Below are 27,790 nucleotides of genomic sequence, written 5' to 3'. Positions count from 1 at the left end.
GTTTTAATGTGCTGCTACATATGAAAGCATAATTTAACAGCTCCTTATGTTGCGAATATCTGTATAAAGGAGAAATATTTCTCATAGTAGAGAGGAGGTGTTCAGTGCCAACATCACTGCACTGAGTTGTGGTGTGTCACTTCTTATCATAGTCAGTTTTGCCCCACATAAATGGATGTGTTTTTCTTATTCAGAAATAAGTCGAGTCAATTGAAATGGAACCAAAAGGATGAGTTCTCTTAAGACACCAGAATCCTGTGGGTTTGTCTCAATTTTAACCCGTAGCCAACATCTTTTCTCTGGAGTCTTTATTCTCATACTGAGTAAGTTTTCCTGATATCAGAAATTCTGCTTACCATACAAACAGCAGAGACTGTAACAGAATGTAGTGAGAAATTAAGATCATTTGCATATCTTTTTTTATTAATCATCTTTCTACAGCACATTGTCCCTGCTTTTCTTGGAAAAAACAAACACAGCCCCTGCTATTTTTTTTTGTTGTTGTTGTTAGAGAAAGTTAAAGAAAACCACCTGAAGTTTGCTGTGGAAAGGTATGAACTTTTATTTAGTCTAATTTATTTCACATTCACAACTCAGCATCAGGATTTTACAGTCTTCCTGGCACTGCTACTTTACTCAATAAATCATTATCAGGCACAAAGGTTTTAGTTTCAGTTGAAATAGTGAGCTCTAAACCATCACAGCAACAGCATTAGAAACCTACTGCCTAGAGCAATTTGAGGTACAGATTTCCATCTCTTATGTTAGAGGCAAATTTAAGATTTTGTCCTTTGCTTAAATATATGTTAGAAATTTTTTGGTTTTAATGTCTTTCCATCTGAGAGTAAGCCAAAACCTTTGCCCCACTTGCTACATTTTCATTAAAAATACAAGGCAGTTAATATCAAAGTGGTATTGCAGGCAGGTGCACATTAAACACACGTGCAGGCCTGGGTATATATATATACACACAAACACACACTTTTCAATGCATTTCCGGAATGAAAGAAATCTCTTCAATACATGGCAGTAAATGGTGAATAAAGTTGTACTGCCATGATCACTAAGTCTACAATAAGCTCTACCTCACAGTACTTAATGACACTGGAGGTACACTTTTAACCATATCAACCAGCATTCCATATTTCCCCCCCACATGGTTTACAGTGTAGTACAAAAGTCATGATATAACAGCCAGTAACAGCCAAAGTAGTGCACATTTTCTAGAAACAGACAAAAAAAGATGAGCTGCTTGGTAGTTTCTCTACTCTTGCAACACCAAAATGGCATTAACAGTATCTTGTTTTAAATGGTGAACAGAAATTAAAATTTGAAAATGTGTACATATATATATATACACACACATATATATACACACACTTTTATGTCAGTACTCTGTACATAGAAGTCAAAGATACATACTCAAACCCCAAAATTGCTTTTAAAAGTTACAAAAGATGTTCAGAGCAGTCCCTACTGACTATTGCTAAGGCAACTGTGCAGAGTGGAGAAAATTTTAAAATTAACACTTAGTACCTGTCTTTCAAAAGTAAATTAAAATTAAGATGTTTAACTTAACTTAAGAGGAAGAAACAACATACACAAGCACGCATGCACACACACACAGACACACAGTAGTTGTTCAGATTCCTCAGAAGGCAAGGCCTGTACAACCCTGAGGGTGCAGAACCTTGTCTATATTTCCAGGGAAAGGTGGATAGCTCCCCTTCCTCCCTGCAGGAGGTGCCCCCATCTCTCCCCCACACTTATCACCAACTCAGCCTCTGCTCGCTTAACTCCCGTTTTTGAGCTGTGTAAAATTTCTTTTTAAGTCTGTTTGGCAAATAGATATTTGACAGCTTTTATTATAAAGGCATATTATTTTTAACCCTCTCCCATGCTATATATATATATATAAAATACAAAGACCATCTGCAGCATCTGTACACAACTTAGAACTGAAATGTTAAAATGTCTGAAATCTCCTTATAAAAGACAATCCCGTTTAAATAAGTACCCATTTTTCCCCCCAAAGGGTACTAGCCTAAACATTAATTTTTATTTTTTTTAATTCCACCAGCGGCCTGTGTGGAGTAATTTATTTACACGGTTTTTTTGGTACCTTTAAACCAAAAAAGTTACACTTCTAAGGAAAAAAAAGAAAAGAACACCATAGTTTTAACTGTAATTTTAAAAAGAAAAAAAAAATTGGTACCAAAAGACACTAAGCACACAGGTTGAGGTCTTTTATGTCAAGTATCAGGGCAGGGAAAGCAGTAAGCTAATGAGAAAAAAAAAAAATCACAAAAGCAAACTAATACAAACATTTGAAATAATATGTCAGATGACTGCTTCAGCAAGTTGTAAATGAACACTAGTTTGTGGACCATTTAACATGCTCAGACCATTTTGCAGCATAATTAGGCAATTGAGGTGAATACATGTTTCTTCCTCACAAACAATTGACCAGAACCAATCTGGCATTCTGTCATAACATGCATGTGCGTGCCCGCATGCAGACGCGCACATGCACACGCACGCACACACACGCTCGGCTGCTTTGCATAAAAAAAGGGGGGTTTGGTTAGTTAAAAAAGGAAGTCTACCCCACACCTCACATTAGCTCACCTTTACAATGAAACTGCCCGCTTATCCCCACCAAACCAAACACAGTGCGAGAAAGCAGCATAGTCAGTACCCCCCAACAGCTTTGTACCTTAGGTAATTTTTAGACCTGGGGAAAACAGGGTCCTGTATGCACTGGACTTCTAGCACAAAGCTTGCACCTATAAGGCCACTCCAGATGTGTATTCTCGAAAATAAATCCTTGAGCAATCTTAGCCATCCAAAACCCACGTTGCAATTTAGGCTGTGCTGAAGACCAGTTTGGTTTTACAAACAAATAAAAAGCTCCAAATCCCATCCCTCCCTGCCTTTTTTTAAACTGTAATATAGTGCTTATTATTATTGTACAGCTTTTTCACCCCCCTCCCCGATAACGGAGAATAGCTTGTAGTCTACCATACAAGGCCTTTGATGCCTTAACCTGCGAGTCAGCACCTGAATAGAAGCTTGGCATTGGTTCAGTAGCATTTGTGTTTTACAGAGAAATCAGTTAATACAAAATACAGCCTCACTGTTAAGAGAAGGCAGCCAACAAAAGCCTTAACCTACGAGAATGACACATTACTATTCCTCTACTCTCCCAGTATACTCTCTTGCTTTTCTCCCTATGAAACTTGAGACATTTTCTGGCACAGCATCCAGGGGAGAGGTATCATTTAAAAGCTTTTAGAGTGAAGAGGAGGCTACTGCATTAAGCAGAGGAGGCTGTTGGATTTAATTCCCTCAAGCAGCGCTTGTCCATTGCACTGTCCATATGGACATGCATGTATGTAAGAAGGCAGCACCACTAACTGCTCTTCTTCCAGCACCTGCTTACAAGTGACAACAGCACTAGCACCCCTCGTGGATTTGGCCACTTGGAGCACGTCATCCTTTCTGGAACCCAGTAGGGCTTAAGTATGAATTCTGCTGAAAGCTACTTCATCCTGCAACAGGATGAGGAGAGGGTTGGCAGGGATCAGGATCCATGCAGGAATACAATGCTGAGTATTTGAGGTGCTTACATTAAAAATTGAGGCTCTCGTGAGACTTACAAATGAGCTTAACCTTAAAGAGGAAAAACCTGCTGTCTCTTGAGCTGGCCTTCTGTTATTTCCAGAAATGGAGAGGAGGATGCAGGGGATGGAACAATATTGAACTTACCATAACAACCTATTGTAAAAAGTTGGGGGGGAGGGGTGTCAGGTCAGCTGCATTAGAGTAATCTTGCTACTGTTTCCTCCCAATTAAAGGCACTTCTAAAGCTACTGCAATACCATATCTACAGTAATGTTTTAAGGTTAACAGTGCATTGTCCTGAAGTTGATTCCTATAGTCTAAAGTCAAGCTCATGACAAAGAGCACAAATCTGACTAATTGTTAATGAATACCTTTTGGGGAGAGAAAGAAAAGGGAACAACCACCCCATGGATACACACTGCATTAACACATATGTAGGATGATCCAAGTCACGGAACGTTAGTATGTATGTATGCATGTAAGTATTCTTTCTGAAGAGGCAATCTGATAAAATAATAGCTTGTTCCCAGATTTCAGCTGTCGGTCTCTGTCCACTGCACTGAACTACTTTGATTTGCCAAGCTGTTTTGGCACAAGAGTCACTTCAGTCACTATCTGGGAAAAAAGACATTTCAAGCAGAAGCCCTGTTAATGACCACACCACGCCTTTCAACTAGCTAATGAAATGCTCCATCGCATATAATAAGCCAAACCACAAAAATACAGAAGAAATCAGGGACCAGAAGCCCTAGCAGATGAGAACTACTGAAGACAAAATTGTGCGATTTGAAGCATGACTCGCTTTGCTTTTAAATATTTGTGCAAAACTTACATAACGTTTGTATATAAAAATTATTACAGCTTTCAATGCCGCATTTAGCAGTGTTAACTTAGAAAAGACAAAATGATATGCTGTGTTCTCCCCAAACCTTTAAACCACCACATCATCTTAATCTTCATTTGCAAGTGTCTCAGTGGATAGCCAGATTTTGGCCCCACTTAAAAATTTGCTTAAAGGTGTCCCCAGAATGCTCCGTCTGCATAGATTCCCTACAGGAGAAAATGGGAATGAGGAGGAGAGAAAGTCTGGGGCCTCAGAGGTGTCATTTAAACTATTTGCTCTGAAGTACATCCTGCTTTGATCCAGTTCTGAGCAGCTGCCTTGCAAAGAAGAGTTGCTTTTGTACTGCCGAAGATTCCGGTTTAACATGTCTACTTCATCTGCCAGCAAAGAAACTTTATGGAAAGCAGTGATGAAGCCACCATGATTAATCTGGGCTTCAGGAACCCAGCGGAAGTAGCACAGTTTCCAGAGTTTTATTTGTGTTCCAGAGAGATGGGGCAGAATTACACCGTGCAAATCAACAGGCTTTGCAAACCAGTCTCTGAAGTACTGTTCCATACTGTTACTCTGACTCTCTGTTTGCTGTAAAAAGTCCGGTTTCAGTTTTAGTATCAGAGAGTTTCTTCTTGGAAGGAACTCTTGCTCACTGATGATTCCGTTTTTCAATGCTGGGGGGACACCTCGCAATGTGGAGCTGTAGTTTTTCTGCAGAAAATAAATACTGGTAATTTTCCAGTCTTATGCTCATTTGAATAGCAGATTTCCCTGAGCTGCTAGGCTGCATCATCCAGAGAAATTATGTGACCTTTGAACAGTTCTGGGCTTGTGAGTCACTACTGCAGGACTCACAGGGCAAACTGTGGCCACCTGTAGCCTTTAAAAAGAAATACGTATGTTTTTGAGGCTTTCTAAAGCAATGAATGATTAAATTAATCAGTGTTCACTGAAAAAACTGACAACCCTGGGGGAAAAAAGTGGCATGTCATCACTTTTCCACGGGTGAAATAAGGCAAATGTTGGCAGTGAGCTCAGCCCTATCAGAAAATGTCCCAGAGCACAAGGCTCAACAATCTGCTCCTTTACTTCTACAGAAAAGAATTTCTTTAGGCTGGGAAGCTAAGAGAATTAATGCTCCTATATAACTAAATTTTTAAGCATTAACACCTTATGGTTAAGCACAGAAACAGTCCATTCACAGACATCACTATGGTTACCTTTGAGCGTTTAAAAGTTTTCACTGCTCCATTTTGTACACATGGCGCACTCTTCCCAATATACAAAGGGTTGTGAAAGAGCAGGCGGTCCCTGCTTGTAAACTGAAGAGACCAGTCCCAAACACAAGGAAATTTGAGGCCTTTCTCATCACCCAGCTGAATATTTTTGCTTATGGCAAATTCCTGCAAAAAGTTAACATTCAGGCATATTAAAATCAAAGAAAACAGGCTTATTCACAAATCTTAATTATAAACCAGTGCATAACTACTGAGCATAGAAGAGCAGGGATATAATTTAGAGGTGGCTGCGGATGAAAGCAACAGAGCAGCAAGACAGTCTGCTGCTGGAGAAAACAGCTGTACCCTGTTTTTCATTTGTGCAATGCAGAGGCAGGACTACTTACTTAGCAAAAATTACTTTTCAATGATATTAAATTGTTTGTTTACTCTTAAATCCCCCAAACTGTTATTTCGAGAATACACTAATGGTCCCTTAATGCTGTACTTCTTTGTAAGATAGTTACCTAAAACTTTAAAGGGAAAATATTTAACAAAATAAGTAAGTTTTACTTATTTACTTTATCAGCCATCAAATGTTTTCTACACGCAGTTCTGATAAGCTCCAGTTTTCAAAACAAATCTAAGTGTTCAGTTTTCTAAATACCTTTGAACTTAACAGTCTTTTCCAACTTTTTCAACTATTTAAACAATTATGTCAGGAGATTTCAAAGTTTGCCTGAAGTGTGAAATTCTATTTATTGCCCGTCATTCTACTTTATCAGTTCCAGATATAAAATCTGTTTCCTAGAGGAGTACAAATAATAATGTACAATAACAATGCTTTTCTAGGGAAAAAAAAAAAAAAAGACTGTCTATGCCAACTGTCTATGGAAAGATCACCTGAAAGGACATCCTGATCATATTCATCTGGGGAGCTGAATATTTTGCCCCAAACAGAGTGTGACATTTTGAAAAATACAAAGGAATACCATTTAGTTGAGATGACGTTATTTCCAGAAGGGCATGCTGAAGTCTCTTGTTTGAAAAGTATGTGGAACACTTCATACTCACAGTGCTTTCCTTTACTCGCTGATGAGGACAATTGAAAAGGAAAGTGCCAAACAATGAGATACGTGCACTGTCGTACAATATGGTCAAGTACATTTCAGAAAACTCGAAGGCTGCTGGGTATTGTTCTAGCAGCTGCCAAACACAGTCAAGAAACATCAAGAACAAAGGAGACTGGGAAAAGAAACAGAGAATTATTAGCCTTAACATAAGCTTTTCCCAAGTCGTACCAATTTCTTTGCAGTTAGTGCTCCATTAGGATATTCAGCTATACCTCCGGTACATTCCCCAACAGGGTAATCTATTTGGAGTATTCCATTTTGTATGATTTTATGAAACTGTAACACCCTGTATTCCTGTTAGCCACTTTCACAAGCAACTATGTGAACTGGCTTTGTCAGCATTACCTTTCCACAGCCTTCCCTTCTCTGTAAGAAGCCAGTCAATTCTTTCCTGGGTTCTCTTCGTACTCATGTAGCTGCAAAAATGCTTTCTGCCATCTTGTATGTCCCTCATAATTTCCAAATTAGTGCTTGTATGAGCCTTCCTTACTAATTGGCCTTATTTTCACAATGTATATACTTCTTTCCTGTTTTGAGTCACTGGGGGGCTTATGATTCAGCCACACTAACTTCTCACTACACTTTCTAGCTCTTTCCACAGTGGCCCATGAATAGCAAAAGTATAAACTATCATTTATGTAAAGTTTTAGAAATATTTTCCTCTTCCCAGTTTCACCCGTCTGTATATCCTTTCCTAGGGTCAAAACATCTGCTTTCTCATTATTTCGCCCTTGGTATTTCAGTTTCTTTATCCTACATGCATTTTCCCTGCTTAGTGCTCACTGTCCTCAGTTTATCTGTTGGCTCCACTCTCTGGGGATATTGCTTTTCTATTACTCTTGGGCATTGTCCCCAAAAAAGGCTGCTAACCTAGGGTCCTCTGTTTTTCCAACTGCAATTACAAGTTGCTCCTTTGCAATGAAAAGGCCAAATAAGATTAGCTGGAAATACTGAAAATCAAGCACTATGCTACCCTCTATTAATCTGTTTGGCAGCTGTGTATCAGTTCATAAAGCTGCAGTGCTTCTCTATCAGCTTAGTACTTTTCAAAGTACTGCACATTGATATGACTTTGCATTCAAAAAACCAGGGATGAAAACAGATACCCTTGGTAAAACAAACAAAAGAAACCACCCCCTCCAAACCCACTCCTAAACCCCTTTTATTTCAATTTAAAATGTGGGCTGTGCTAGCATTTGTAACACTGGGACCTCTTCATGTATAACACTGAAGCAACATAAAAACCCAGCAACATTTAATTGCACCTGGTGTTTCACTGATTCTCACAAGGCTACTGAAGATAAAGAAAATATATCTCTACCCTGGACAAAGACTCATTTTTTCTGACATTAGTTAATGAGATTTGAAAGTATCAAAAAATATTTTTACTTTTAGATTTCTGTGTGAATAAATATTCAGGCTGATATTAACCAGATACTGTTATCACATACAAATACAATTCATTTTTACCTCTTTGTCAGATCTCTTTAAGTGGTTACACCTATCTAAAAACTGATATCCTGCCATGACCCATTCCTTCTGTATTAAACTTTGAAATCCAACAATTGTTCGAAAATAGGGATCCAGCATGACTTGAATGAGAGAAGCAGCAAGACAGCTCAGGTCCCGTCCCTCTTCCTCTGTGAACATATAGAATGTATGAAATACATAAGGTATATATATGCACATATACAGAATTAGATCTCAAAAACCAGCAACTAGGTCTAGTGTTTTTCTTTTAATTTCTTTTAAAACATGCGTTTTGCTGCCATAATGGTTCTCATAGTTTAAAAAAAAACTACAAGAAAGAAACACCTTTTTTTTTTTTTTTAACTGAGACTCATATAATAGAAAAGGTTCCTGCAGTATCCAGCACAACAATACATTCATCAAGAAGAAAATACCCACCCAAACGCCTCGTATTTAAACCAAGATGTGCTAAGAAGGAAGGTGTTCACGTTGCTGGAATTTTTCAACAGATCTTCCACCCTGAAGCAGTTTTTGGAAGGTCATTATATGGGGAGAGTGGGATATACCAGCTGGATGGGTCTTGTAAAAGTTACAGAAATTACAAAATTTCTGATCTTGATATGAGCAAATTTTTCAGTGTCTTTTTTTTCTGGAATATCTGTTTGCATTTACACAACAGCAGCCACTGTTAGTGAAATACTTTTGTACATAGGCGCTCTGAATAAAACTGACATTGCTTATGCATGGAGTATTAGCCCAGTTAACACAGTACAAAAGTTCACCCTAATGTTTTGATTCTGTCATATCATTTTCAGAATAAAAACCACAAAGACTCAAATTAAAATATTCATTTGATGCTGTGGACTACACTACAGTTCAGAGACATAACAAAATTATTTTCCTTTCTAGTTCCTCAAATACCTAAAATATTTAGAAGCAATGGGGTTTAACGTGTAAAGATTACAGTTGATTTTATCTAAACGTTTTTATCTACATTATCATACTAATGCTAAGAATACAGCATGCTATATGATTGGATTACCTTGTAGAACTACAGAAACATGCTTACACTCCATCATATATACAAGCTCAGCAGAATGCTTAAGAAATGATCTAGACAGGAAAACAAAATGATACAACAGTTAATATAACAGGTTCGCACTCTAGAAGAAAAAAATATTTGGAATATCTATATTTACCTAACTCATATATTAGAACAGAGAATCCTTCAACAGATTCACTGCTTATTTACACTGGTGAAAGTTTTTCACATCTCATTAACCATCATTTTATTAATGGTACAAACCTAATGTACTCTAACCAGCGAGTATTTTCCAGTGAGGATAGCCACTTCTCTTCAGTTTCTTCAAAAGGCTCTGCAACAAAGAAAGTAATTACATTGTAGAACAACTTCAAATAACTATTCCTGTTAGCCAGATCTAGTAGAATTTGTTGTATTTCAAGAAAGTAACCACCATGAAAGAAGGACAGTCCAGCATACCATTAACACACAGCTGTTTGAGTTTGATATGTGCAGCCTGGATTTCCTGGATGTTGGGGAGACACTTGTCCAGATCAGATTTGTAAACATCACTTCTTAGAGGATGGCTTCGAGTTATTGCATTACAAATCCTAAATAAGAAAAAGAATCAGCCATTTTATTATAAGAGCAGAGAGAAACAGTCTTTCAAGAAACATGCCACAGTCTTTAACTGCAAACAACTAAAACCACATAAAACATGCACCTTATTTAAAAAAAAAAAATTCTAGTTTATATTCGGGAGATATATTGCTCCTGCCACAAAGCTATTGACTCAAACATTTTTGGTATCTGTTAGTTACAAAACAAAAAAAATGGAAACGCTGGATCATTAAAACAACACGTTTGGGAAATGAAAATCTGAGGCTGACTTACAGTTAGAGAGATCTATTTAATTTTTAATTTTCCACAATCTTTAGTAAGACTCATCTAGGCTAAATAAAGAGAACATATATAAACTTTATAAAGCCAGGAAATCTGACAGGGTTTCAAATAAAACTCGGAGATCCAGCCTAACACACACACAGTACAAGCATTTGTACTCCTACAAAAAGCCACCCTACAAATTAAACCAATGAACAAAAAATACCAAGCTAGTAAACTACTTATGCAAGGCTCTAAATGCCTTCATCTTTCATCAAGGACAATGAATGACAAATACTTCACAGAAATACCGAGTGCACTGTGGTGCTAAATCTATAGACTGTATTTCCCAACACCACAAGTAAATAATTTTTACTGTGTCTTGCTGAAGCAGGTAGGAAAATCTCCACCAACATAAGCTGTAATATAGTAACATCAATAGAAAAGATTAAGTCTGCTCCTTCTATCAATAAATTCTCTCATCTAAATGACTTGCTGTCTAAAAAATAAATGTCCCTTAAAATTTGAAAAATTATTCAGTATTTGAAACTGAAGTGGACCTTGAATAGAAATTGTGCCAGAATTATATTCTGAGAACAGTTTCTCAAAAGCTATTGCACTACAACATTATGAAGCAAGTAGCCTCTCAATTACCAATTACTGCTGTATGTTACACAGTCACTTGCATTATGCTACGCGTCTGATTAAAGAATAACATAACTAATGATTTACCTTTGATCAATTCTTCTTTGTTGCAATACATCTTTAATGTTGGCCATTCTTACGAGGGCACTCCCATTAGGGTGATTCCAGGACCATAACTAATTTGGGAAAAAAACACAAAAGAAACAAAATAATGCAGGTTAGTGTTGTTCCACAGAAATTTTTTTCTTAATGCTACACACAAAACTATGTTAATAGACATACATATCTTTAAGATTAATATTGTACAACGATCAAGAACAGTAACAGAATAAAGACTACACTTACTGGCATTCGTCTCCCAATAAAAGAGTAGGAGTACAGCTTAAGGTCTTGATCTGCTAAGGAAGATGGAACCACAAAATATTCTGGAAGGCTTGGGAAAAAAATATGATACAAGAGGTTACTTTTCCCTAGGTATTTGACCAGCTTTTCTCTTGCTGCAATGCTGCGTTACCAACTCTGTTAAACTATAATGCACCAGCCCCTAATAATATGGCAGTGCTAACTGCTTCTCCTGTATGCCTCCATGATCTTATATCTCATTGGTACAGCTCAGATGTGTTTGTTTAGAAATGTGCATGTTTCAAAGGGAAGTACAAAAGCATGAAAGCAACAAATGCCCCAAAATATAACATTTCCTTTAGTGACAACATTTGCAGGATCTTTTAACTGAGGGCCTCTTCAGAGAGTGGCACATCTAAGTGAAGTGCACAGTTAGGTAGGATAGAGGCTTTGGTAGAGGAGACAGGAAAAGACAGCATAATTGCCTTGTTTTGTTCTACTGGTGTTACAAGAGAAACTTACCAAGTAGATATCATATAACCTTCATTGACCGAACAAACTCTCCACTCTGATGCACCTGTCCTTTTGATTTCTCTATCCCAATCAGAGTAAGTTTCAAACAAAGGTGTCTGCTGACCACTGACACTGCCGATGCCGCCACCACCACCTCCTGGGTCTATTCCATTCACCTTCTTTGCTAGGAAAAGAAAATTCATCAATGCACATTTAAAAACAACAGAGAAAAAAATAAAACTCTTCACCTCCCTAATTAAAAGAATGAGCCACTAGCATCAGGACTAATGTTACCTATTTTTGTATTGCAACAGATCAGTGATCTAATGACAGCTTCACAATACATGACGATGTAAATGTATTTTTTCCTGCAATTTCAACAGAGAAGTAACGTAAAATTGCTATGTTGTGCTGCTTGATAGAAAGCAAGACATACTAACAGTCAGGAATGAATGTTATCTTCAGTCACAGGATTTCTCTCTTCAACATGCCAAAGTTTGCAACATTTTAAAAGCATGAACCCTTTATAGGCTACCCTTTAATTAGGTACCTTATGAAGAAAGCAAAATAAAAATGATGTAGTTTCAACAGCTTTATTGACTGCTGTATTAAGAGCAAATAAAATAAATTGAAGGCCAGGTTAATATATATATATATATATATATATATTTATATCCACACAAAAAGGTGGCCTACCATTTTGTCGCTAGGGTCCAAGATTATATAGTCTGTTACTAATACAGAAGGATCTCCTTTGCTGATCATTCTTTAGGTGCCAAGCAGGCAGTCAGCTGTGTCAAAGATGACTACATTTTGTTTCTTGACACTTGGAAGTGACTTTTTAGACAGAAGTGAAATAAACTGAGACTCAACCCTATTACCTCTGCCATGAAAGCTCCTAGCTTTAGCAAGAGTCTGTAAAGATGTAAGCGCCTGCCCAAACAAAGCAGAATACAGCGTTATGGCTCTACTGCCCTCTCAGTGATTGTGTAGCTTCTACTACTTCTATCAACTTCACTCTTGCACTAGTACTCAGACTACTTATGTTTTTCAGAAGAAAACTTGACTAAAATCAGAATTAAGTAGTTGTTCAAAGACAGTATACAGAGAAATATGATAATTACCCAAAAAATGTTATAATTTTACTGATCAATGGCAGGATATGTAATTCTCAAATATAGCCTGGGAAAAAATGATGTACATATACACCAGAGCAATGCAGGCTCTTTATGTTCCTCAAGAAGCACAAAGACAGTATTTCAGCTTTTACTTTACTAGGACTAGCAGGGATAGAGAGTCATAAAACACAGTGCTGGAATTGTAAGAGCAAAGCCAGAGATCTATGCTACAAACACCAGGGTTCAAAACAACAAAAAAAACCCCAACCCAAACCAAAAGTATTTCAAACTCTTTTCTCCAGCAACTGCAGCACAGCAGAACAACTATCTTTTGCCATTCTGATCTGCTGCTCCAGAGGAACAACATTTTTTACCCACCTTATATAATTCTTCCACTAGGTATTTTTCCATACAGCAAATGGTATTTTAAGGACAGAGTAAAGGCAACTTTATGACAGACTAACATTTTGTTCACACTCCACTTTAACATTTTATTGTAATTTTATCTGCAAATTAGCTTCCTCCCTAGTACTTTATAATGCTAAGTACATGGACCTGAATAACTGCCCAAGTTTTATCATCAGGTAAGAAATTGTATGTGTGATTATGTGTGTAACGTAATCACAAGCACACTTACTCCTGTGCACGCGCAGGGCAGTCGTGTAGGCACCTGCATAAAAACCATGCATTTTTGTGCAAATTTGAAGGCCTGAGCTCATAATTCCACAACATCCAAATTTTGTAACAGGCAGATCTGTGGTTTCTAATGCCAGCTGCTGAGTAAGTATTTCAGCACCACAGAACTACATCAATGGCACTTTCTCTATTTGGAGGCTTGTTACACTAGAACTGATGGGTTTCAGCTGTGTATTGGCTGGGGAACACTAAGCAGTGACCGCACAGCATTACACTAGAAATCAAGTTCCAAAGGCATCTTTTTCAGGCTTACCTAACTGACAAGGTTCAGTTGGAGATTGGCCTTGAGCAGAGAGGGTGTGCTCCAACTCAGCAGGGGTGGTGGAGGTTTTGAGTGGTAAGAACTGCCTAGTAAGCCTCTAGGAAAGAAGGTATGGAGTCCCAAGTTGCACAAATCCTCCTGCAATACCACCAGAAGAGAAACTTATTCCCAAAAGAAGGGCAGGTGAACAAGCCTGCCTGATGGGAGATTAGCTAGGTACCTAGAGTACCGATATAGACATACAACAGGAGGATCGAAGCGTGAATTGAGAAATATGAGTATTCATGCTGACGTTAAGTGCTGACATAGGTAGGCTTGTTTTGTTTCAGACAGGGAAGACATATCTCTCGATTTTGGTTGTTAATATCTATCACAATGAACGACTTACAACTGAAAGTAAGAGGTTGGGTGCAGGACAAGCCAATTGTACTACCCCTGGAGAAAGCCTCAAACGCTTTTTGCCACTGCTTCTGGACAGAAGTCTTACTAAAATTACATACTAAGAAATAGGAAAAAAAAAAAATCAAAATATTTTCGTACTTACCTGGATTATGATATATTTCCCCAACATACTCAAATGCAAAGAGAAGCTGAAGATCTGTTGGCTGAGAATAATGAGCTATTGCAAGGCACACCTAGGAAAGAAACATTTATTACTGTTATTTATAGACATAAAATTTATTGCCCTTAATTATGACAGCATGAAATATGCACAGCAAAAGTAAAAAATCAGTCATCTGATGTTTTATTTCCATATTTTATTCGAGAGAAGTGAATTATATAGTTAAACATACTCATATTTGCTGAGAGACCATTACTGTAATCGTAGTAGGTGAGTTCATGACTATCTATCAAGAGTGATTACCTGATAAGAGTGGAATAAGTTTTTGCAAGAAAGGTCAGACTGCAACAGGCATCCCTAAACATGATTCTCTGTATCAACAGAGACAAGCAAGGACTTGGACATACTATGCTGTGCCTGCCCACCTGCATATAGAAGTAAGGAGAACAGAAAAAGAGCACAACACACAGGTAGTAAACACAATACAGTAGAATCTCATTTGCAATTGGTCTTTTGATAATTTTTTTTTTTTTTTAAATAAAGAGTACTTATCAACATAGCAGAAAAACATAAGAATGGCCATACTGAGTCACTCCAAAAGGTCCAACCTAGGACTCTGTCCCTGACAGTAAACAGCAATCAATGCTTAGGGAAGAGGGTAAAAATAGAGAAAGCATAAAATGAAATTTTACCACGATGTATTTCAACAGTTCACAGTTCAGGCACTTCCTGAACTAAAATCTGGTATCAGTATTCAACAGCATTTGACAGATGTTTCTTCTACAAAGCTGTCAGTTGGGTCAAAAGGTTTTTGAAGTGCGACTTCCCTTTACAAAAGCCCTCTTGGTTCTTCCCTAAAGTATCACATCTAACCAAAAGTTTGTATCTGATTAAATTTTTATTATCTTTTCCACTAATTCACCCCATATAGGCAGCAGGCTGACCAGTCTGTGCTACCCAAAACTCAACCTTCAAAAATTTCTGCTCTTGGAACGGAAAACAAGAGATTGGTTACCCTTTGAAGACTTCCAGGACCTATGTCAATCCTGCACCTCATTAAGTTGTATTCCAAAATTCTGAACGGCATTGATGAATATAAACCAAATGCAAATTGTTTGGTAGTAAAGAACAGCTTTTCACCCAAGTTATTTGGAAATAAGTAATTCACGGTGGGAGATGCTTTCTTCATGTTAGTCACTTGCTTTGTTTGTCAGCTGAATGGCAGGCCAAAGATTCTCCATTAATCTCCAATTTCAATAAAAAGTGAGTCTTTAGAGTAGGTCCTTTTGCCAAGTGTGGGGGATCTACAGTTAAATATGCCAGTAATCACCCCTTTCTCAGTCCCCAGCTCATCTTGAGAACTGAAACATCAGCCAAACTCTCTGAGGGTAGCAAGATGTCAGCTTCATTAAATTTTGGTCTAGCCCTTATAGGTTCTGTCCCAGATGACTGGATTTCATTCACAAAAGAAACCCACCCATAACTTCTAGATGCCTGCAGGTTTATAGCAAGCTCCAACACTGTCTCTGACATTCTGATGCGTTAATCAGGTTTAACCAGGCTGAGTCACAGCAAGCCCTGCCCTGGGAAGGGAAATTCAGCAGAGATTTAAAATAAGAGAGATGCATCCTCAGAACAGCAGAGATTAACTTGGGGCACAAGAAAGAGTCTTGCCTAAGTCTTCACGTTCTTTGCAACAGTGTCGGGACCAGCATCACATAAGCAACTGGTTTTCTACCTGTACAAACTGTTCATTTTGGTAAAACCTTAAGATTAAAATTGAGAGTGCAGCACATGGTTTAAGATTAGATACTAGACTTCAAATACAGTCAAGCTTTGCTAGCCTTTGTCACTTTAAACGTAGCTATTCGCTAATAAACATAAAAAAATTTGACAAAACCAGTAATATCTAGAATCAAATTCAGGAAGAAAAAAAAAAAAAAAAAACCAACTTTCAAGTAGAGATTGGCACTGTTACTCTCCAAATTCCAGGACTTGATTTAGAGTCTCTAGCTTTGCCTTCTTCCATCAGTATTTGCTTCTCCATTTTACTAAAATGTACCCGCCTTACCTCTAAAGAAAATATTTAATGAAAAGGAGGCTATAAAACACTAAACTCTATTCTATATTTTCAGATACAGAAATTCCATGTGACAAAGTTTTTAATTAGGGACAAGGACATAGTATAAGTTCACATTATTACCACCTAAAATTTTTCCTTTCAATTTTCCTCCTTCCCTTCAACTCTCCACTGACATTTTATATTTAGCAACATGTTGACACAATTTATTCACTGTTTAGCAGTTTTGGATATTATTTTTGAAAAACATTCTGTGCATCCAAGAAATTGCTTTCTGTTAGTGAAGGAAAGTTTTCTTATTGTCATAGACATAAAAGAAAGATTTGCATGACACACAAGCAAAGGAATACTACTACTGGCAGCATTGTGCCACAGGAAAAAAAACTTGAGAGCTCACTTATGCCGGCTTCTGCACGGAGAAAGTTATTGTGCTTTTACTAGCTTGTATGCAACATATGTGGCATTATGGAACCTTCACCATATTTTTATTTACTTTGGCTTTTGATGGGGACATTCCTCACTATTTATAAAACCAGTAATGACTGTAGACCGACTTGAGTTGAAAATGTTTTTTTCACAAACACTCCCCAACAAAAAAATTCCTACTGAGTCTTAGAAGAACAGTTCCTTTAACTTTTCTCCCCACACTTTCAGTTCTACAATGAAACTGCAAAAGAAAACAGAGGACAGGACATTCAGGGTGGGGGGGAAGGATCCCCCCAAAACCCAAACAGTAAAAGTGGCACCGGGAAATAGTCTACCATAACTTTTCAAATGAACATTTATAAGCTCATTTCCAGGATTTGGTAAAGCTTTTAATAACTACCATGAAGTAGCTGGAAGCCATGCACATTTTATTAAATTTTGTGATTTCAGTGTGCAAGTCAAAGCTGAAGAAGCCAGCTAATCCATAATACTTGGCCTCTTCTAACAGACTACTTTTGCCTATCATTCACAATGAAACAAAATGGAAATCTGTGTACATACACATTTTTACTTCTGTTTTTCTATGTAATTTTTCACTACAGTAACTGATATTAACAGAGCGACTCCTCATCTTCATTTATGGGAGTGAAGGATGAAAGCCTTTTACTAAGCTGATCTACTCTCAAGGCTTCAGGATGAACTGCAAGACATTAAAAAATTCCGTTGTGCTGCCAAGTAACACAATAAAAATACAGTAAAACCTATTTTTAAAAGCAGCAGCTGAAATCTCTGTCATTTACTTGCCACATTTGAGAAAGAATGTCTGTGCTGTGTTAAGAGGGGTAAAATTGTGCCGGGGGAGATGGTAAGCATCTGGTTCCCCCAAAAATATGAGAACGTAGCTGTGCTTTTGAACCCAGCAGCTGAAAAATGCTCCCAGGTGTTCCACAGTATAGACCTAACTTGCAATACCAGGTACTGCACAGGTAAAACAGTCCACCTGTAGATTACAATACAGGTTCAGTACCTCTATTTCTGTTATTAAAAAATGCATATATATTTATCCTGCTACTGTCTTAATTTTTACATTGTAGACAAATTCCACTCATATATAGACTAAACAAGTATTAGAGAGGTACTGATTTTCAGTTTACTCCTCATTAAATCTATATAGTAGTTTTATTGTCTGAAAGTTTCAAAAGACAAGCACATTCCACAGATCTCAGCAGATTATCACCATAAGTAGAAAGCTCTTAAATTGGAAGACAAACATGTTTTACAGGAAATGTTCTCATATCAAACTGAAAAATGTTTGGTATTCTTGCCAATTTACAATTGTGTAAAGCTGAAGATATTTGGGCTCAGTCAAATAACAAGAGAATGGACTGCTTGTTGGAAAGTTCATTTATTAAAAGCAGTGAACACAATGGCTGTAATTATTTCATAGTACAAAGGCCATTTCCCTATGTCAGTGTCCCCTGTCCAACCCCTGAGAAAAATAAATGATACTTTCAGGGCAAGCCCTCCACTTCTTCAACAGGAATTTTACCAAAGAGCTTCAAAATATTGCTAACGCTCTTGGGAAAAAAGAGTTTTGAACAGTCGTATTTAATATGTGCTAAGTTAGCATAGCCCTGCATTTCACCTCCTTCCCCCTAAAGCCAGGCTGTCTTATGAACTCACTGCAAGGATACTATTTTCCCTTGCTGCTGCAATTCCTATTCTGAGTAGACACCTGTAGTTGAAAGTCATGCAACCAGGACCAGATCAAGTCCCTCAGACAGAATTTGTTAATCATCCTAGGCAGGAAGTCTTCTAGGGAAAATAAGCTTCCAGGTAACAAGACTTTCAGCTCTAACTATTCTGCATGTTCTCCTAGCTGCTAAGCTACGAATTGTCCAACTGAGAACCGCTGGTGGTTTTTTTTTTTTTTTCTTTCCATAAGAATTCCAATACCAGCTATACATAATACTTAATTTGGTTTGAGTACAAGTAATCTACACAAGAGGAAACAGTACAAGGATTTCAGAAGCTGAAGTAACATTTTACATATCAGAATCCTTGTTTGTACAAGAATGTGTCTGAATTCTAAGTACAGGTTTCCTAAGTCTTAAGAAAAATATTAAAATACATTGCTATTTTTTAAAATTCCTTTAGATAAGTTTACTTCTAAAAAAAATTTTCTTCACCCCCTCCAATCCCACTCCAAAGACCATAAAGATAATATCTTCTCATGCATTCCCAGTGTCTTGAGGTATTACCAATTTAGTGATCTGTATAAACAATTAGAACAAAGTAATACAGAAGTTGGGGGGTGGGGGGAAGACATTACAAAGGGTCAGCATAATTTGTCCAAAACTCTCAGTTTCATATTATTCTTCATAACATTTAGGAAAAAAATTGTTCCACTCCATCCCAAGTGTTGTGACGTGTGAGAAGGCTAGTTTTGATTCCAGAGGAAACAAGATTTGAGATAAATAATTTTCTTTCTGTTTTGATTAAGCATGTGTTTCTGAAACTGCTCTCATACTCATTTAAAAAAGCTTCCTGAAGGAAAAGAACTGAGGGAGTTCCAGAAGAAAAAGAGATAGAGAAAACTGAGATATATTTAAGAAACAGGAGATTAGAGGGTGTGCGCCATTCTGGTGCACTGCCAAGATTCATATGCGTAGTGAGGCAACACGCTATCATCTAACAGTTGTAAGATCTAAAGCCTCACCTTTTCATACATTTTAATTTCTTAGTCTAATGTCAAGTACTTGTAGTGGCTAGAAATTAGCAGGAGTTTTCAGTTTGACTGTTTGTTCTGATTTTTGGAACAAAATCATTCCTTTTCCTTTAAGGAATGCTTCTTCTTTCACACTAACTTAAGACTTCCCCAACTTGCTTACCCTTGCTTCCCCATCCTCCACTTCCTCCCACACCCATCTGGCTTTCCTTCCTTTGAGGACTCTATAGCTTTATTTTTGAGACAAAGCAGAATTAAACTGCTAAATAGTGATGACTGCAAGTTTCCATTCCCCTCTGTTATTCCTTTTGTCTCCAAATATCCATTAATAAAAATGAGGAGGAAAATAGTTACTTGACTGATGAATGTTCAGACAGTATTTTGTTAGCATGTATTGGCTGCAACTAATGTTGAAGGTATTTTTCTAATAGAACTGATTTTTAAGCTTCTTCATAATAATTTACCCCAAAATAAACTAATTCACCTTGAAATTAAATGTGTTCTTCCAATTTGTTTCTGCTTAAAGGTAGAGAAAAACACCTCTGAAAGTTCTACCAATATTACCCATGCATCATGTCTGTATGTAATGAAGTCAGTCTGATTGTCCGCACCTGAACCCTGACTGCTTTCAAACTTGGATCCTTCTTTTCACACCTAGTACCAAAAAGAAACTCAGAATACTCTCTATTCTAGTAAGGCAGCTTAATTAGTAAGGGTTATTCTCCCTTATGCCCTGTTCAGCAAATATAGACACTTCCTTAGGAACAGATTACATTCTCTTCGCCAACACCAATTTATATAACCGAATGCTGTTGAGTATTTCCATTACATTCAAGGAACTACGCATGAAACAAATTACTTAACTGTATAAAGTTAGTATCTGTTCTCCTTGTAACTATTCCATATACTTAAAACTCATTTTTAAATAGTAATTATCAAGTATATTGTTTTTATTTCTTTAACTATTGCTCTAAACAGAACATTTGCTAGTATCTGGCAACAAGTTAGACACATTTATACTCCCATAGTTTGAAGTGTATATTTTAGTAGGTAGGCATTTCATTTTGACCTTCCAGTGCTTTATTCGTAGGATGATACTCCTCTGTATTACCAGGATGACATTTAGTTAGAAATCTCCCTGCTCTGATTTGTACAGCTGACTGTATTTATGTAAAGTTTGCTAAAGGAAGCTATTTATGATTTATAAAGCACTAACATGCAGGTCTTTTGCTTTACAGAACAGAGATTGTAATGCTAACTGTAACATCACCTTCCCTTCCCTTCTGCTTATTTTAAAAACAAGTGAAAAAAACCCACTTATTTTAAAAAACTTCAGTCATAAATACTTCAGGACATGATTTTAATTATAGTCTGCACAATTCACTGATTCCAACAGAAATTCTGCATTCTGCAGTTTCTCAACACTAGGCACCGTAGAAAACCTTCATAAAACACGCAAGCACAATTTATGCAGTTCATTTTTTACGCAGGAGGTCTTCATATCTAGCTCCAAAATGAGCATAAGCAAATTTTTGAGGAAAAAATACAGCTGACAATTATTTTAATATTTCTCACAGAGAAGACTGGACATTAAGGCCCCCAGGTCAAAAGGAAACAGAAGAAGCTGGATAGGGTCCAGTGGGCTACCAAGACGACTATGGTCCTGAAATACACCTTCTGAAGGAACTGGGCTCATTTAGCTGTGCAATAACGAGACTGCAGGAAACCACTACCAGGAAGGTAGTTACAGACTCAGTCTTGCCAGATGACATAATGGGCAGCAGCCAGAAACTTATCTTGGGACATTCAAGCTGGACATCAGGAAAAACATGCAGCCCTGGAACAGGTTACCCACAGAGGGAGAAGGCTCTCCATCCTTGGTGGTTTTCAAGATACAACTGGACAAATACACAGCTAACCTGATTTAATCCTGGCAACTCTGACGAGAAAGGTGGACTAGGTGATCTCCACAGGCCCCTCCAATCCAGGACCTCTGACTCCACGGTCAGTTCTCTACTACAACATTCTCTCAGTTAGAAGACAATGCTAGCACACTCAGCTGAAGAGAAGAGCAGGAATTCCCTCTCATCAGAACTCAGTTATACTTTAAGTCTTGGTCCTCTCTACAAAAGTTATGCACCCACAATTCTTCCCAAGACGACAGCTACCAATGTTTTCATGCACAAACAGCTGGATGTAAATATATATTAAAGAGGCCCTCTAGAACTATAAGGAAGCCTGACCACCTTCCTTTGTTTTTAAGCATCAGGACAACCTTGCTAGTATGTAGTACTTGAAGGCCAGGAACAGAAACCAGATAAAATCTTTCAAGAGTGTGGTGCTAGCATGCCATTTAAATGCCAGAAAGAACAAAATAACTCTACACAATATGCTGTGTAAGACCATTCTAGTTGTGTTCACCAGCACCTCAAAATAATTTAAGCAAAATCCTGATAGAAGAAACCTGATCTAAGGACCTCATAGCATTAAATAAATGTCTAAAACCAACAGAATACTGTTATTATGGAAACATTAGGCTAACAGAACATTATCTCCCTTCAGTAAAAGTGTGCTTCTGTGATACACCCACACGAAGCTGCAGTAACCTACTTGATGCATCAAAACTGCAATAGTAGCCACACAGCTGATACTAACATTTGTACAAGTTTTCATCCACTCCTCTAGTGAGCCCATTCTGATATTTGAAAATGGCAACTGTTACACCAGTACTATCTTTATAACCACACATATTCAGATCCTTCCCGACCTCTAGAACTAGCTGTTCTTCCTTTCAAAAGGAATCACATTAGACCGTGTAATTGTAAATGTATAAAGTAAGTGCCTTCATAAAAAGGTTTCACTTTTTGCTCTTGCATAAGTAAATGCAGCACAAAAAGTGTTAATGAGATGCTGAGTTTATGCTCTCTTCCTCCCTCCTCCAGGCTAATCACTCTCCTTAGCTGTGACAGCCAATTAGAAACAGTTGCTATAAAGATATTGCAGTAGACAGGCTGCTCCAGGGAGATTTCAGAGAAGCTGTGAAAGGGGAATTGACTGCTGAAAGATTGCCAAATGTGAAAGGTTACAAACAGCAAAGGCAGCAGGCAGGGAGGATTCTAGAAAAGTAGCAAGGAAAGAACACTGCTTCAATACTGGGCTTCTGCCCAGGGATCTCTATGAGAGGGTAAAAGGTGAAGAAGTGATGAACTTGGTTCACCAGTTACCCAATATAACTGCAAACAGACTTATGTCTGGGCAGATGGTTCTTACTGGACTTACAGGGTTAAGCTCAAACTTTATCCTACTGAGAAGGGGAATTCTTAAGCTCTGTGAGCAAACTGGGTAATTCCTTACGAAAGGATTGCTGTGCCACGCCTGGCTACAAAGTGGTGCCATGGAGGTCAGAGGAGCTGTAACTCAAATAACCTATGGCACCGATTCAGAACAAGGAAGCCAGTGAGCTAATGTCATTACATAGACTAACCATCTCTGATTAGCAGAAACTCACCTAGACCTTACCAGGTTAAATAACATTGTATGATTTTGTTGAGACTTATGACAACATGTGTTAAAACCAGGGAAGGAATGAAGTAATTCCTCTTGTCAAGAGGTACGCAAGTTTTTTCTAAGAAAATGTTGAGAAAGAGCACATAGTTTTATGTAGATTAGACAAACTGGTCATTCCAAGAGCTCATTGGAGAACTTGCTGTGTGAAGCAAAGAAGTGTATATATAAGATAGTACACTTTACCTATGGGTAACCTAAGTCTATGACTTTCAGAAAATGTATCAGTTTCAAACATTTTCCACAAAAATGTAAACATCTGTTGTACAGCTGCAATGCAGTATTCCAATTCCAGACTTTAAAAAGACTTGTTTAATAAATCAGTAATGTTTAAAAGTACAACAGATATGACAAGAAATGCAGGTTTATCTTATATGAAAAGGAACAGTTAATACAACACATTAGATTTTTAATCTAATAATTTTGACTCTCAAAATCTAGATATTCTCCTGCAACAGAATGTGATTAATTTGCAATTCTACCCCCCTACTTCTCTCTCAAAACATAAACAAAATGTTCTTACTAGCACAGCTGTTGCTACATATAATGACTACAAGGCAAGATTTCATAAGAAGATATAATACCTTTTTTGCACTTTCAGGACCCGCTTCATCAAAACGAAATCTGACAATACGGAAGTCTTTGCAATAAATTATTAATTCAGTTGGATTAAACTTAAGTTTTTGGTTGGGACCAAGGACCTTCTGCTTCCTCTTGGTGTCATTCACTGTAAAGAAAAGACAAAGTTATTAGACTGTGTTTTGTAATATACAACACAAGACTGGCTCAGATAGATACAGTGATGCTGCTACCAGCAGTTTTTCATTTAATAGTGTATTTCAACAGTTCCATTGAGGTAGAAAACCTATAGGTCCTCTTGTTAATCAACCTCCTTTCAAACAACTGGCTGAATGACTGTCTCCTGTATGCCCAGATTATTTTTGTCCATCAACAACTTCACAAACAAGGAATTAACATGCAGTATTCCCAAGAGCAATTTTTGCTCCCAGACAGTTGTGTACACTTCAATGCCCTTCTGATGCACAGTAATTGGCATATATGCTAATTTTTTTTTTTTTTTACTTGGACATATACAAAAGTGCTGGAGTTAAGGCTAAGCTTAACTCCTTATTTCTTACATAAAACTCAAGAATGTTAGTAAACTGCCAGCTGGTCTAGACCTGCATAGACAGGCTGTGTCTCTTGGCCTATGGAACTCCTTTTCAAACAGAGAAAGTTAAGTTGTAAAAAGTAAGCATCACAGAAGCCACAGAGACTTTACTTGTGGTAACTGGGAAAACTGGGGCACATAGCTGTTGAGTGATTAATTGACATAGCTGCCTGGTTGCAGGTATCTTCTGGGTTAAACTTAATTACTTCCAGAGAACTCAAGACAAGTGTTTTAGGAAACCTCCAGCTGTTCACCTTCAATGTACCAACCATCAAGCAACCCCTTCTGCAGTGTGGGTGAAAACCTCCCTTAATTCCTGCTGGTAAAAGCTTATGCTTCACTATATTTTGGTTTCTCCTGCGTAACAGGAGAACAAAAAATAATCTCCTCAAGTGTGTGGCAGGAAATACTGCCCTCTCCCCCTAAAGAGCTTCAAACCTCAATGGAAAAGCTAAACAGAAAGAATTCCTAGAGAATTCGTACCATTCTTCTAATGAAACTGCAAACATTCGTGCTATTTGACAGTTTGGGGAGACATGCACAAAAGAGTAATCTAGAATCTGTCAGCCCTCAAGTTTCAAAATAAAATCTATCCGTAGTCCTCTCCCATTTAGGAACAACGTGTTTCGTGTGAGAGGGGACAAAATTAATAGAACAATTATTCAAGGCTGGCTGGCTTTTCCCCCCTATTCAGCGGAGTTTATTGTATGAGCATTTGTACGTGACGTTAAATAAGACGACTGCAACACCCCATTTGTAAACACCTCTCCATACAGAGCTGTCATTAACAGATTTGCAATACTGCTACTGTTTTGTCACTTCTACCTGGTATTTTCAAAAAGGGGCAAAAAATGTGGGCCAGTGCAAAACCATATAATAGGTCAATAGCACCTCTTCATTTATAAAAAAACATTTCTTCATAATATTCTTCCTCAGATATACATTAATCTTTTCACAGTGATTACAACCAGCTTCCAGAGTGGAAATGGATTACTGGATAACTTTGGGCACTGAAAACTTAAAAGTAATGATTTAAATTACCTAGTCAGAAAACCAATTATTTAACAGCCCATGCCATAATCAAGATTTGAAAATTATCATATTAAATTCTTCAGTTAAAAGATGAAAAACATTCTTCTTAACAAACAGGTTAGCCTAAAGTATCTACCAAATAAAAACCTGGTTCTTCAAGATAAGTATTTTATAAGTTATTTCTTCAGATTAAGATGTCTATTGTCATTTGTAGATTTTTGAGGACCACTAGCTATTAACTTGCTAAGAATTAGACAAGATTGAAAACTCGAGCATTTATGTTGTCGGATATCCCAGCGATGTCTAAATTGTGTAGAGTGACATGCTTTTTGCATTCTAGTGTATTTAAATGAAAGACATTCAGATACTTGATACAAAAAAAGCTGCTAACAAAATTTTGTACTGCTATAACAGGTGTCTATCCTAGAACACCTGTTGATTCAGTATTGTAGTTAAATTTAAAACCAACATAAAGACCCAACTAAATATGTCTCCTGCATGGCACCTCAAGTTTTATTCAGCTTTTAAGGCTTTTATCCTAATTTTAAATAAACCAAATTCTTCGAGTCAGGGAAGCTTAATGACATAAAACCTTAAGTATCAACAATTCTGCACAACCTAACAAGCAGTTAACAGTTTTGAACTGAGTAAGTTTAAAGCCTGTCATCACACTTAACTGTTTTGGACATACCTGTAACAATCTGCTCAATGCATGTTAGTGGGACATCATGTTCACCAAGGAGAAGATTTTTATAATGGAATTTCTGAAACACATGAACTCATAGCCATTAATTGCAGTTCTGCAGTTCACAACCAGATATACAGCACAACTTTGAAGAAACTATGACAAAAATCAGGCATGCCTAGACTTTTCTGACATGTACCACCCTTGCCTATTCACAGACAATTAGAGGTTGTGGAAACAGCTCTCGTGCTGGTGAATACACACCAGACAGTTTAGAAACCCCAGTGGAGTACGCAGAATAACTCCACTGCCTACACTGAATTTACTAGCCTCAAAAATTGCTGGTAGAAATTCAGTACCATTTGAAGTGTAAAAAAAAAAAATTTTATATATATATATGATATAAAAAAAAAATCTCCAAACATTACTGTAACCATAGAAAGAAAAAAAATTAATTCAGCTTTCAGAAATAAGTTTTGACAACTACTTCATGTCAAAAATTCATTTTTTTGAAGTAGCTTTGGTCAAACTTACTAACCATTACTGAATAAGCATCTACCTACTTTCAGAGCTTTACACATGCCTAGTTAATGGAGTGTTTCTTTTAAAAGCCCAAAATGAAAGTGAAAACCCTACTAAAATAACATACAGCTCACAACTTGGATTTCCAAACAGTACTGTATGCTGTGCTGTTCAAAAACCGACCAAGGTTTTGGATGTCACGTGTTCTGGTTTGACAAAGGCTTGGTTTCTTTCTCCCCTTTCCTTGTTGCTCCATCTACAAGGAAAACTCATTTCATGGTTACTGTGTCCTCTGTCAGTAATGCAAATAAAACTTGGATGCAGTAAAGGCTTTGCTGATCTAGTTTGCTTGTCTAGTCAAAGGAACATTTGCAATTACTTTCTTCAAGAAGAACATGTTTTTATATAATTCCTGCTTTGCCTTTTGTAAAGCCACTTCCCAATGAAGCTTCCATAAAAAGAGGTAAATAGAGTTCACTGTATTTCCATACCAAACTTGCTCTGTTTTGATATTGTCAATGAAGGGATGGAATAGCAACACATTCAGAACAGAACAGTGGAACCTCATCATTTAGCCTGCTTTGTTTTAGAAGGCATCATATTTATATCAGACATGAGACAGATTCACTGTATTCTAATTAAATCCATTTTACCTATCACATTTGTTGTCATGATGTAGCAATTGATAATAACAAACCTGTAGTGGCATTGGGTCATCCGTAATAAAGGAAATCTTGAAGTTAGTGCAAACCAATTTGCCCCACAGATCATATTGACTTGTATCTGTTGCGATGCATTTTCTTACAAAATTTACTTCATTTACCACAATTTCACCTAAAACAGAAAAAGGGGACAGGAAAAAGAAAAGCCTATATAAAACTTGTAGGTACAACAATTCTAAGTCTGTAGTACCAAGAAACCCTTAACTCTTTATGTGTGTCAAGTTATACACCTCTTCTGGGTAAGCCTGGAGATTAACTAAACAGCACTCGGGGGTGGGGGGGGAAGAAAACTACAGTTCCAAAATAGACAATATTGTGCAGTAGTGAAAAGAAAAAACCTAAAAAGCAAAACAAAACAAAACACAAAAAAACCCACAAACCACAGACCACTTTCCTTATACCCAGAGATCAAATCTGCAATCCTTCATTATTAAAAATTCATTGGTTTGGACAACACTGTCCTGTAAACAAAGGCATAAATTCATGTACTTCAGCTAGTATTTATTTTAAAAACTGCAATTAGCTGGCTATTGTTAA

The 27,790-nt window shown here is 37.3% G+C and overlaps 2 protein-coding genes across 3 annotated transcripts in view; one reads left to right on the top strand and one right to left on the bottom strand.

Moving 5' to 3' along the window:
- Nucleotides 1-2,324, top strand: part of FAN1 (FANCD2 and FANCI associated nuclease 1) — a 28,341-nt gene extending 26,017 nt beyond the window's left edge. Inside the window, exon 15 of the mRNA XM_069798040.1 lies at nucleotides 442-2,324. The gene's annotated coding sequence lies outside the window, so the exon portion shown is untranslated. The remainder of the gene's footprint in view (nucleotides 1-441) is intronic.
- MTMR10 (myotubularin related protein 10) overlaps nucleotides 538-27,790 on the bottom strand; it is a 42,379-nt gene continuing 15,126 nt past the window's right edge. For both annotated transcript variants that reach the window (XM_069798044.1, XM_069798045.1), the window contains 14 exons: nucleotides 27,229-27,365; nucleotides 26,016-26,088; nucleotides 23,706-23,848; nucleotides 14,306-14,396; nucleotides 11,695-11,869; nucleotides 11,176-11,263; nucleotides 10,918-11,006; nucleotides 9,784-9,914; nucleotides 9,589-9,658; nucleotides 9,325-9,395; nucleotides 8,283-8,452; nucleotides 6,754-6,924; nucleotides 5,683-5,865; nucleotides 538-5,173 (listed from right to left, as the gene is read on the bottom strand). In XM_069798044.1, the coding sequence (XP_069654145.1) occupies nucleotides 4,574-5,173; nucleotides 5,683-5,865; nucleotides 6,754-6,924; nucleotides 8,283-8,452; nucleotides 9,325-9,395; nucleotides 9,589-9,658; nucleotides 9,784-9,914; nucleotides 10,918-11,006; nucleotides 11,176-11,263; nucleotides 11,695-11,869; nucleotides 14,306-14,396; nucleotides 23,706-23,848; nucleotides 26,016-26,088; nucleotides 27,229-27,365 (2,192 nt within the window). In that variant the 3' untranslated portion in view covers nucleotides 538-4,573. The remainder of the gene's footprint in view (nucleotides 5,174-5,682; nucleotides 5,866-6,753; nucleotides 6,925-8,282; nucleotides 8,453-9,324; nucleotides 9,396-9,588; nucleotides 9,659-9,783; nucleotides 9,915-10,917; nucleotides 11,007-11,175; nucleotides 11,264-11,694; nucleotides 11,870-14,305; nucleotides 14,397-23,705; nucleotides 23,849-26,015; nucleotides 26,089-27,228; nucleotides 27,366-27,790) is intronic.

Source organism: Haliaeetus albicilla, chromosome 12 (assembly GCF_947461875.1).
Source record: "Haliaeetus albicilla chromosome 12, bHalAlb1.1, whole genome shotgun sequence".
In the NCBI taxonomy this organism is placed as follows: Eukaryota; Metazoa; Chordata; class Aves; order Accipitriformes; family Accipitridae; genus Haliaeetus; species Haliaeetus albicilla.
The sequence above is the reverse complement of the archived record's forward strand: the minus strand, read 5'-3'. Positions and strand labels throughout refer to the sequence as shown.